Source organism: Andrena cerasifolii, chromosome 4 (assembly GCF_050908995.1).
Source record: "Andrena cerasifolii isolate SP2316 chromosome 4, iyAndCera1_principal, whole genome shotgun sequence".
NCBI classification, from domain to species: Eukaryota; Metazoa; Arthropoda; class Insecta; order Hymenoptera; family Andrenidae; genus Andrena; species Andrena cerasifolii.
The window spans coordinates 18424032-18436147 of record NC_135121.1 but is presented as its reverse complement, the minus strand read 5'-3'; the positions used below and the strand labels follow the sequence as shown (position 1 = coordinate 18436147).

The following is a 12116-nucleotide window of genomic DNA, read 5'->3' as shown; positions in this document are numbered from 1 at the left end:
CTTCTTTTCTCAAATAAATACCGCCGGGAGTAACACGATTGTGAGGAAATTTGCCGGAGTAAATTTAAGGGTCGAACGATGAAATTCTCGAAAATATGTTTCGCGCCAATGCGCGATTTTTATGAATACCTGATATGAATCACTGAAGAAATGTCTGTATGTAAATGGTATCTTTAAAATGTTTGCAAAACAGTCCACTGCGCTTCAGCGAAGAGAGTATGCTTCTAGGTCTATTAACTTTACCCTTCGACAAACTCGATTCCAAGTTACAAGAAGCTCTTCGACTCCCACGCTGATCCCCCCTGTATCATTTCCCGCGCCTCTTAAAGCGGCCAATAAAACGAAGATCCAAGGAGAAATTAGTGAACGATGAAAGAGGCACGTAGTCCAGGTACATACTCTTCACCGGATGATTTAAGCCGCTTTCCATTAAAGCAGCGGCGACAAACATTTCGACACGTTATTACGCGGAAATTACATCGAGAAGGGGAGAAATTCTCGCGTGTCGATCCCTCGTTATTCATCAGGCGATATCCGACAAGCGAAATAACGATTTATTCGGGTTTATCGGCAATTATTATTTCGCCTCCTTGGAAAAAAAAAATCCTGGACACTGGTCGTCGCAAGTGTGCCTTCCTCCTCCCTTTTCTTCTCCCCCTTTCTCCCTCTCTCTCTCTCTCTCTCTCTCTCTCTCTCTCTCTCTCTCTCTCTCTCTTTCCACTTTAATTTCGGCGCTACACGATAAGAAGAGTGTCGCTTCCTGTTCCAAGCCTCCGAGGATCGAGCGAAATTACACGCGCGAGCCAGAGTACGCGACAGAGCGGCCACGAGACACGACCGCCGGCGAAATTATTATTACGGCAAAAACGAAGCAGGAAGTCGGCCCCCTTATCTTTATAAAAATCTCCGGGCGAAACGCGAAATCGCGCGAATAAATGTCGGATTCCCGCGACTCTCTTTTAACCCGACGGCGATGGCGATGGCGATGGCGCAAATTTATCGAGCGTGAAGATCCCCCATGCGACTTCGGAATGGCCGGCGGGAAAAAAACGTGATTACAGTCGCTTTCAATTAGCTGTCGCAGTTCCGCCACTGGTTGCGTCTGATCGGATCGAAAGGAGTCTAAAAAATCGTTAAGCATCACACATTTCTACGAGATTTAGTACGATCCCGACTGTCGCAGGAGAATCTTATCCATTCATCCATTTCGACGCTAGAATTTCCCAGAGGACCCTTCGTTGCCGTTGCTAATCGTTGAAGTGCAATTTATATCGAAGCCCTCGTCGAAGCCAATCGTTCCTGATTTCTCATTTCTCCCTCCACCATCCATCCAATTTCCACGTACTCGATAAAGTTTTATCAGGAATCGATCGATCGTTTCAATTCCCCGTAATCTCCTCGGGATCTTTACAGCCGCGTGAACGTCGTCGAAGCAAGTGGGATTGAAAACTTCCAGCCATTAAAGAGCTAATTATCTGCTAACGCGATGCATCTTCAGAGAAGAGAATGGGGACAGAACGGAGGGGGCTGTATTTTCAGGATAAATATCGATCGTACGTTTCAATTACGGATACAATGCGATTCCAGGATCGACTCGAGTCGCATCGCGTGTCACCTCGTACGCAAAATTGGACGGAGAGAGAGAGAGGGAGAGAGAGAGAGGAAAAATCTGTTAGCGTAGATGGATCGTGATTACAGGTAGGCAGGTGTATAGTTTGGTTAGGACCTAAATGGCGAGCGCGCGATAGGGATCGCCGTTGCCTCGCATTAATTCGCTAATTCTAAGCTAATCATTATTGTGAATCCAGAGATACACCCTAGCTCATGCTCCGCCAGTCGCCGTCGGACGAATGTTTTTTTACCTGGCAAGCTTATGCCAGTTTATTGCGCACCGGCAGAATTTCGGGCGGCTTTTCCCTTTTCCTCGTTAGCCCTGTTCCGCCATACTTTTCCTTTCGTCTTATCAGCCGCAGTCAGCTCGCCGAGATCTCCTCCTTCGACCGATGGAGGTGTAATTACGGTTACCCTCCAGCGACGACGACAGAAACAATTTGTACGCACGGTGAAACGCTGTGCGATTAGACGCAGCGAACGTGGCAACAGGGAAAGAGATTCGAGGCTGGACTATGGTGCGAATATCGATAGTTACCATTTCGAACGGTTCGTAACGGCTGCAATCGTCCCAGGTGCCTGTTACCACGTTTACTTCTTCGAACAGCTAAAGGGGCAACCTCTGATCTCGACGAACGTTCCGCTGACTAGCAACGAGCGGATCGAACGGCGGTTAACAGTCGCCAGGAGTTCAGCCGGAGCATCGTGCCGCGGACATTAGGCGAAAGAGATCGGAGAAGCTGGGGAACGGAAAGAGCTCCGGGGAACCGGAGGGGGCAGTGCGATGTAATTAAAGTCGTTTAATAACGGGTCCATAGATCTTGCCTCTCGATCCGCCGTATAAAATTCTTCGTTAATTACTGTCAAAGTGCCTTCCAAATCGTAATTTAGCTGATGCCTCGAGCCAATCGTTGGCAGGGCGGATACGCTCCCGTAAGAGGAGGACGGAAGCCGCGGGCTCGCGATGGAAAGGCGAGAGACGACGAGAGGAAGATGGCAAAGGGGTGTGGTGGTAGAGAGGGGAGGATGGAGTGATTTTAATTTTGTACTGTCGATTGCTCCGAACGACTCGTCTTCTGATCTTCGCCGACTGGTAGCTGACCTCGTGCTAAATGTCCGAGGAACGATAACGACGAGCCAGCCTCGTCGTTGCATAAATCAGAAAGCCGGTGCTTCGCCGGGCTATCAGCGAGCAGCGATATGTGGTACATAGTGCCGCTAATATTTTCTGCCTGATTGTGCACCGTAAATCGTGGTCGAACGGAGTCTGAATTCTGATGGAGCTTTGGGGGTGCAGTGCTTGGACTACATCAAGAAGAAACTTCTGCGGACGCGGCAACATGAGAGGGAAGAATGTTCTAAAGCGTCAGTACATGGAAGAATATTTTCTTGGTAACTTGGAATATAAAGAGGGATACGAAGCTTCCGCGTTAAAACTGTCATTTAAATGCTTAAGGAGTTACACCACTTCGGATTAAAAAAATAGCAACTATCATTAAGATTTTGTTTTGAGAAAGTGATAAAGGAAATTAAAAATCTATAACTAAGCATTTATTATACAACTATTATAGAAGTACGCAACAAAATTTTGTTCGTTTCTTTTGAACAAAATGACGTCGATGCGACGAATTTTTGTAAAAAATGAGTATAAAACTGTCCTTAGCAAGGTCAGTTGTTAATATATCGCAAAACGGCTACATGTTTCTTTAGATTGTTAAATTGAAAAAATCCTCTGAAAGTTTCAAGCGAATCGGATGAAAATTGTAGACATTAGACTGCCCACCGTTTGTGAAATCATCATTTCGAGGACCGATCACAGCGACGTCATTTTGTTCGAAGGAAAGAAACAAAAATTTTTTTGTGTACCTCAGTAGTTGTGTAATAAATGCTTAGTTATAGATTTTTAATTTTCTTTATCATTTTCTAAAAAAAAAATCTTAAAGAAAGCTGTTATTTGTCGAATCCAAAGTGGTGTAACCCCTTAATTGTGGCTACTTCTGATCGCGGAGGTGGTGTCACTACGGACTCTAAGTGGCCGTGAGTTTCTAAGCTGCATATGCCCGCGCAGCTTTGCGCGATCTACGCGTTCTCAGACTCACCTGTATGCGGCATATTGATCCAAGGATTTCCCCGACAATCTGGAACAGAAAGATGGGCCGCCGTTAACGAATGTGGACCACTGGAGTCGCCGATTCCTTGCAGCGCGCGATTATTCGCGACTCGTCGCGTGGGGCTTGGAACGTAACGATGTCCATATATTACGTACGTGTAGCCCCACGGGGCTCGCATGTGTACGGGCGCAGGTTTACGGGAACGTAGCCTTTACTGTTAATGAATTTAAATGTATTCAAAGGGCGCGCTTGACGCTTGACATGGCAACCCTTAAATATGCAACGGTACCACGCGGGCGAAATATTGCCGCCGCAGCGAGCCGTGACTCTCATTCCTTGAAAGCGTCGCGAAGGGGAATCGAGCCGATCCCCGTCGATCGATGCTGACGATCTGATGATCCGAATAGGGGGGGACGTCGGAATGAGTTATCAGCGTCAATATAAAAGATAAAGACGCAGAGGTAGCGCGCAATTTGGCGCAATTATCCGAATAAAATGACGCGCCCGATGAATTTTTATTGAATTAATTCCACCGGCCACACGAGGGGTGAATTATTCATGATACTCACTGGACTCGGTCGGACTTATTAGTGGAATATTTAGTGACGCGATGCTCGTACCTCAGTAGCTTCACAGCTATAAATTCGAAGTTTAACTTTCATGGTGTAGAACCACCCCTCACCCCTCTCCGTCTTACCACAGGTGTCTCAAGGTTAATTTGAATCTCCCTCGAAGTCCGAGGGCGATTTGATCTTCTTAAAATTTTAATACCCTCCTTGCGAAACCAATAACAAACGTCCGCCCGTGCTCCCGAGTGGCGGTCCCTTCTTCTCCTATCATCTCGCGGAAAAAATGTACCGTCGAAAGGAGTGAAACGAGTGGGTGTGCCGGCGGTGGCTTGAGAAACGCCGCAGAGATCGAACGGGAGCGGAAAACTACGTGGAATGCGTGCGTAGCGTGGCGGGTGGCGTGTACTTTGTGATGCAAATTAATGCGCGATTACCAAACCGCCCCGCAACCCCCGGCCGCCCCTCCTCGTCGTTACCCTTGCTTCCTTCGTGTCGAGGCCTCCGCCGCGGACCGTGGCTACCAGCAAATGGCTACACGGCTTCGTGTGTGTCGTGTGGCTGCGTACCACAATTTCAGGTGTACTCGCGGGTCCACCAGCACTCACCCCTGCGCCACTCGATGCCTACCCACGCATTAAGCCTGGTTACACGCTCACTCCCGCCGCTAATCTGATGTAACTATTACACGTTACGCGGTGCACGGCCGACGTTATATCGACGGAATTATTCTCTGCCCCGCGCGGTCTTTTTCATGCCCGTTGATTGATTCGTTGTAAAACGCTCGGGAGGATGAACTCGATAGCGTTGGAAGGCTGACGCTGACGAGCGGCGGAGACACTTCGCTGGAGTGCTCCACGGGTCGCTCGATACTTTTCAGAGGTAAGTAATCAAATTCTCTCTGCGACGGAGCAGAGTGTCTGCAGACGTCGAGCGATGAAATTGAATGCTTCTGATGAATCGATTGTCAGGTTTCTTAAAGCATATTGCTCCCTTCCTGGTCCCCGAGGATTAGCTCCGTTCTATCCGGTGCTCTGTGTCGCGAGAAAAACCGCACGCCATCCTCGATCGGGATATGGATCGAGAGTAACAGACTCAGCCGTGTATCTGGCTTGTGCAGCAGTGAAAAATCGAGATGCGCAAGAAGCCGAGAATGTCGCATATACGGCCGCGCGTCCCGCAAGAAAACGGCTGAAATATTTTTATCCAGCGTCCGCGCAAAGACCTGGAAAATTGACGGTGCAAAGTTATTATGGCGACCGTCGCCTCGAAAAACTCGATCCTACGTATATGGCGTCTGTAAAGTTCGAGGATGCTAAAATTCCATCACGGAGAGATTTCAAGGTGTCAAGGCGCTACTCGTTAAAGCTGCAGCTGCAGTTGCGCGAAACGCGGCCCCCTTTACCCTGTCCGAAGCGACGGTGCAACTGGGGCGTCGGCGAAGAGGAACACGGATGGTGCACAGCGGTGCACGGCTGTTTCAATTAAATTGATTCCTTTGTGGAATCCCGTGCAACGAAAGCAGAAACATGGGAATCGGCGGCGGCTACAAAAATGGCGAAACCACGTCGCTTTTTACTTACTTCCAACGCAACGAGTATTGGCAGTTTTATCTTCTATATTTCAGGCACATCAGCTTTCGAAAAAAGCTGTCTATTTAAATTACTATTGTCCGCTGTGAAACATCCTCAACGAAATTTCCATATCAGTTCCTCTTGAATCTCCACCATTCTGGGGTTACATTAACCCTTCGTGGTCACACCATGTAATCACAAATTGGTCAGGGGTTAACTGCACCCCAGCGTCATTTCTGAGTTACCATTTTCGTGTTTTTGAATCTTTCAACTTTTGAGTGAACTAGAGTGAATTGAGTAAATTCTGATACGATTAAATTTTTGGTTGGGAATGTAGTTGTGGCAGAGAGCGATATTTTTTCTTAAAATTCACCAAATTTTTCAGTTTTAATGCGAAGGTTTAAAATTTTGCAGAAATATTGGCAAAGACGTATGCTTCTGGAGGAAAATTGCCTGGGGTGCGATACACCCCGAGTGACCGCGAAGGGTTAGCATTCAATCCCCCTTTGAAAGCAATATAAGTGGCAATAACACAGAATTTCCGCCAATTTATGGATAACTACCCTTGAACACTTGTAAGCGAAAAACAGTTGTTTTCTGTGGACAAAGAGGGTTGGGCTTCGCCCAGAGTCTCGGCCATCAGAAGTCCCAAGGGGAAACACGACGAGCAGCCGTCCACAATAAAATATCTCGGTAATGAGGATTGAACGATTATTATAAATCAAACAGCGCCGCGAACGCGGATCGCTCGCCGCATTTCTCGCGCGCCACGTGTTTTGCCGGTGTTACTCTCTCGTGAACACGTGTCCCGCCTCCTGCTTTATGCTTCTTTCTTCATCTCGTTCCTCTCCACGTCCCGGCCAGCTACGTGCAAAAGTGACGTACGCACCGAACGGCCCCCGACACGCTGAATTTTTCTCCTCCGTAGCAAGGGGCCGCCGCCGAAGGGTAACTTCTTTTGACGCAGGCTATGATTCCGATGTTTCAATTACATCGTTTCGGGTGAAAGTAGCGGCCTAAAATCGCGATGGAGGCTTTCACGGAACAGGACCGAGTCGTAGAACGCGCGTATATGTTGAGGATTATCTCCGACTTCGTCAAGTCCACGAAATGAATTTTTACTCGAGGGGCTAAGGCTAAGATATCGAGAAGAATAATCTCGGAGAAGAATAATTGACCAGGTCAGTCAATTCTATCGCGATGAAAATATATTGTTCCTCTTATTTCTTATTCCCAAGATTACCCAGTGCGTCAAAAACTGAAATGGGGAGACGAGAATGTGAACAGAATTTTGTGTCTAATAGGGATCCATTTTATCTTCGAGGTATATGTGTAATCGTTCTACCTTTATTTAAAGCTTCGAAATTTGAGTAACCTCAGTGTACCAAATCAAGAACATATATTTATTTAATATTCCGTGGGTACTGAACGATTGTAGAATTAAAAAAAAAACTGAGAAACAGGGTGCAGTTAAAGTGACATCGACGCCTGCATAAGAGAGTACTCGGCTCCAGAGAAGATCTAACAAGTTCTCAGGTCAACGCGTTCCCGTTTACTGTATCAAACTTTTCCTCCTACTATATAATTTTAAATTACGTTCTTAAATACAGAGGGTGGCTAAATTATTCTACTCAAAGAAAAAGGTTTGAGATTTTGTAAGTTTAAGCGATGGAATGGCTGTATCTCCGCGAAAAATGGTCGCAAAAAATATTTAAAAAACGTATTTTAACGTTTGAAGTTTCTAGATTTTTAATCAAAGACTCAAATTCATTTTTTCATCCATTACGATAATATTTTATCAAGATGAAGCGCAGCAAACGAGGTTTCAGAATTTTTTGCCTACTTTGAACGTATGCTCTGGCCAAAAAAAAAATTGTTCCGGTAAATCCAACGAAGAGCTCTTATAGAGCAAACATTTCTCTTTAATGTCGTTTTTTTGGTTTTGTTGTATGATTTTTAGTGAACTAGTTATTCGCGATGAAAGCAAAAAAGGTACTTTTCACATTGAACACCTACAACTTACGAACTCATGATCGTAGATCAATTTTCATGAGTGTTTTGGAAAGCTAAGAAAGTCTCCTTTCAGAACCTTTAGTTGCCAATTTATGATTTTTTTTTAATCGCATTAAATCCATTTTAAAATGATCCCAAAAATCGACGAAAATGTTTCGAGTATAATAATTTGTCCACCCTCTGTATTCCCAGGCGAATGCAAAACGAAATAAGCGAAATCCTTGCTCCTAAGCCCCAGCGACTGCAACTAATTTCCTTCTCCGCGATAGAAAACATATGAAGAAATTCCTACTCAGCGCGCTACAATAATTACCCGTGGAACTTCTATTACAAACGAATCACCCTGAACCAAACGATTCGGTACCCTTCACGTGAGAAACGCACATCTGATTTCCGACGAAACTTTCTCTACACATAGTACGCCGGTTAAAATATTCAAGAAAAAGGGGTCGTGTGACGGCAGAAGTGTATTAAAACCTCTCGCCCTTTCATCGCGATCGAATCGTCGATACCGCGAACGCCCCCGCAGAGCCCCGAGGAGCGCGGGGCTAATTCCTAAGTCGCGGTACGTTCCTGGTTTTTCCCGCTGGGAATGGAAGGCTCGATTTGAGAACCGCAGCGGCAAATCGCCAGTAAGGTCACGCTTTTACGTGTAAGCCCTAAGCGAAATCTAGTTTTTGTTTATTCATTAGGTTACCCCGCGCTTTAAGTGGTACGTGGAGAAGGCTTGCCCCGACACACCGAGAGACGCCGTAAGCAGGGAGAGGTGGCGGGAGGGGTGAGAGGGTGGACCGCCGTATCTCCGATATGCCACCAGCCATAAAAATCTGAATATATTAGGCGTACATGCACACGACATCTCGCTCGGATCGTGAACACGTTAGCCACGATAATCTATGCCCGTTTCTAGCACACTTTAACACGTTTCTGCGTACACAGTGCTGGACACCGGCTACTACTTAGGTTCCCCGGTTTCTTCTTCCACCGACCAAGTCCCAGGATGCCCTCCCGGTTTCCTCGTGTCGTTCCGCTGGAACGCTAATTTCCTTTTGCTCGCTATCTTTAGGGGCACGGCTAACTAAGGAAATTTTTGGGGCTTCAATTCGCATCAGCTGAGACTCGATTATAAGTGGTTGACTTTTCAAAGCGGAAAGGAAATTTATGTGTTGGGGGTAGGTATGTGTTTTATATAATTTTATATATAGCAGAATGTGGGAGAAATGTAGCGGAATGCGGAATGCAATAGGGAAGGTTATTTATAAATTGCTGGTGTACACGATGAATGATAAATGAATATTAAACTCTTTTGCTGAAGGTTAGAGGAAAGTTCGCGTTCGCCAGCCTGGAGGATTTAGCGGAATCTCGGTTTTTCCTTGGAGTATTGAAGCCAGCTAAACGCGGGGGTAAGCTTTCGAGAGCTAAGCGGCGTAGGAACGAGTAAAAAGGGCGGTCAAGGGGACGGGAGGGGGGGTAATTAGAATAATTCGGGCCGCCGTGGTTCACGCCACACGGACGAATTTGCATTTTAAATGAAGCAATGGCGTGTCAGAGGCCCCCGGTACGCCGAGCGGCAGAACTTTGTGTTTTATAAGGAACTTTAATATTTATCGCGTATATCCAAACCGAATAAGCGTGTACACATATACGCAAGAGCACACGTACACGTCGTATTTATGGTACGGTATATTCACGGCTTCCTTCTTTGGACGCAGTCACGGGCGGTTCGATCGTCCCTGCCCCTGTTCGTCCTCTCTTCTCGCGTCCGCGGAAGGTTCTCCTCCATCTGAGACCCCCTGACGGCGGATCGTTATCGCGTAATTAGCGCCGCTGATTTTAGTGTTATTTCATTGACACGCATGCGACCGGGCGATGATACCCTCCGCTTCGGTATATCGGGACGGTGGAAGGTGAGAAAAGGCAATTGAATAGCAATCCACGTTACGCTCAGTCCGGTAACGAGTATCTTTCGCGATTCAGGATAATTTGTCGCGATTCTGTGTGAATAACGCTGTAGTTTGGTTCTGCGTATAGCTTTAGAAGCTTGGGGCACGTTCGCCGCGAAAGTAGATGGCTGATTCAAATTTGAAAATATTCCAATCGAGCAGCTCCACGTAAACTGGACTCTAATCGACAGTTTGATTGGTAGAAGTTGCAGAATATAGATAGATTAGATTATACACAGGTAGATCGAGGATCGTGTGTAGAGATAAGTAGGGTATAGGGGAAACGACTTCCCAGGGAAATTTACTTTAACCTACTTAAGGTAACTCTAGGTATCAGTAACGTATTCAATGTTATTAGAACTCCAATGTGTTATATCAGTCGAATACTCATTAATTTTGATATTCGGTTTATTTTTCTGAATTATTCGGAAACATGAATCACTATTGTTTAAGGTACGTCTACACGACGGCGCCTTTGTGACTAGATCAAGTGTCTTTTGTGTCTAGCTAGTTGCAGTTTCTAATCTTGCGAATTTTTTTTGTTGAGTATTGTATACACTTGATCTAGACAAAGAAGTGTCAACGTGTAGACGTACCTTTAGGTGCTACGCCTGTCAGCTTGAGGTCTTAGCAGAAATGTTATACTCTCGATAAACCAACAACTTCGACACTGCTTCAGTTATTATTCAGAGATCAAAGCTGTCATTTAAAGAGTTCGATTTGCAAATATGAAGTAATGTATAAGAATACTGCAGAGCTATAAGCACAATCTTTCTTGGTCAACCAATGGAGCTCATGGGAAGAAGCAGAAAAGTTCTAATAACTAATCAACAAAGAAGCTCAGCACTTTGACACCCAATGAGAGACCTCACAGTGAACATTTACCGAATAAACTTTCTTCTAGCTACACTTTCAACAATGCAAAGCCTCGTTTCAACTAATCGCGTCTTTTCTAATAATCGTCCATATGGTTTCGAGGCCTTATCTCAAGACGAAGCTATGCAACGCGACATTGGCTGCTCAAATATATATTCAGAAGCTTCAACAAGACCTTTCTCCCGAAGAAACTGTGTCTCTTCAAAGCAATCCTTCCGTGAAACTACATTTACAAACACGTTTCCGTTCCTTTCTATGAAGCTCCATTATCCACTTAAGTTTCCACCCACAGCTCCGAACCATCTCGCGACCGCAAATAATTTATTCAACCACAATTACATTAAAGAAAGAAGACAAAGCATCATACCTGTTGAGTTCTCTGTTAGCAGGAAGCAATCCCTTCGCCTCTCAGGTGCATCTGGATGGACCAAAACTTCTAAGCCTGTCCCTTCCTCCAATTTCCTTCCTCCGGCTGACAGTTGCTCGCGGCGCCCGTTCTCCGATCTTCCGTTCACTCCGCCTCCGTCGACGTCATGTCCCTTACCGATTCCGGCACGATCTTACGTGACACTTTTGCCGCGGTTTCGGCGCCGGTCACAGGAAGTGATTCCGCTTTCACGGCAGCAAGATGCAGATGTGTCGTGCACCGGAAAGAGAAGGAGAAATCCGACTCTATAATGATACACCTACAGCGGTGACAGACAGCGAGGTTTCTCCGCGTGCTTCAAAATACACTGTCAAAAGGTGACTGGCTCGATTGTTCCTCTAACGACTCGACGTAGAGTGACATCTTCGTTGCTTGGGATTCCTTGCCCGGGACACCGTCAAGTCGCTTCTCTTCTGCGCTCGCGAGAAGGGCTCATGTCTCTTTCGCGCTCCAACCGTTATCAGGTGACCGGTAGCACCGCGAGCTTGACTTCTGGTTGTCAAGAAGAACCTCGGCGTATCTGTCGACTGCTTACTGCAAACACTTTGCAATCTTGTAGCTTCCAATACCCTTCGTTCGTGTATCTGAGAAATGTCCACTTTATCGTTCAATAACAGTACCTGAGGAGCCACCGTACGAAAGCTCCGAGTCTCATTGAAATTCCTATATACCGCACGTCACTTCCTACCGATCCCTCGATATCGCCTGACATCGGTCGGTTCGAGCATATCACGTGGTGTCGTCGAGGCCTTCCCGCCAATCCTCCTCTGCTGCACCGAGTGGCTTACAGTTCCCAGAACCTGGCTTCACCCCGCGGACTTGATCCAGCTGGTAGACTACCGCGAGGGATCTCCCTGGACCGTCTAAACTTCGCGATTCACACGGCCACCGGTTGTCGGAGCGGCGCAGTGGTGTCTCGGTCGGCGTGTGTCTTCCTGGACCTCCTCCAGGCGCTGGACACCTCGTGCGCGCGTGCAGCTACTCCTGGTAGCCGT

At 46.5% G+C, this 12116-nt stretch overlaps 1 protein-coding gene across 1 annotated transcript in view; it reads right to left on the bottom strand.

The window, feature by feature from the left end:
- Poxn (paired box pox-neuro) overlaps nt 1-11840 on the bottom strand; it is a 31385-nt gene extending 19545 nt beyond the window's left edge. Inside the window, exons 1-2 of the mRNA XM_076810274.1 lie at nt 11062-11840; nt 3711-3749 (exon numbers count right to left, since the gene is read on the bottom strand). Of these exons, the coding sequence (XP_076666389.1) occupies nt 3711-3723 (13 nt within the window). The 5' untranslated portion in view covers nt 3724-3749; nt 11062-11840. The remainder of the gene's footprint in view (nt 1-3710; nt 3750-11061) is intronic.
- Nucleotides 11841-12116: the final 276 nt, after the last annotated feature.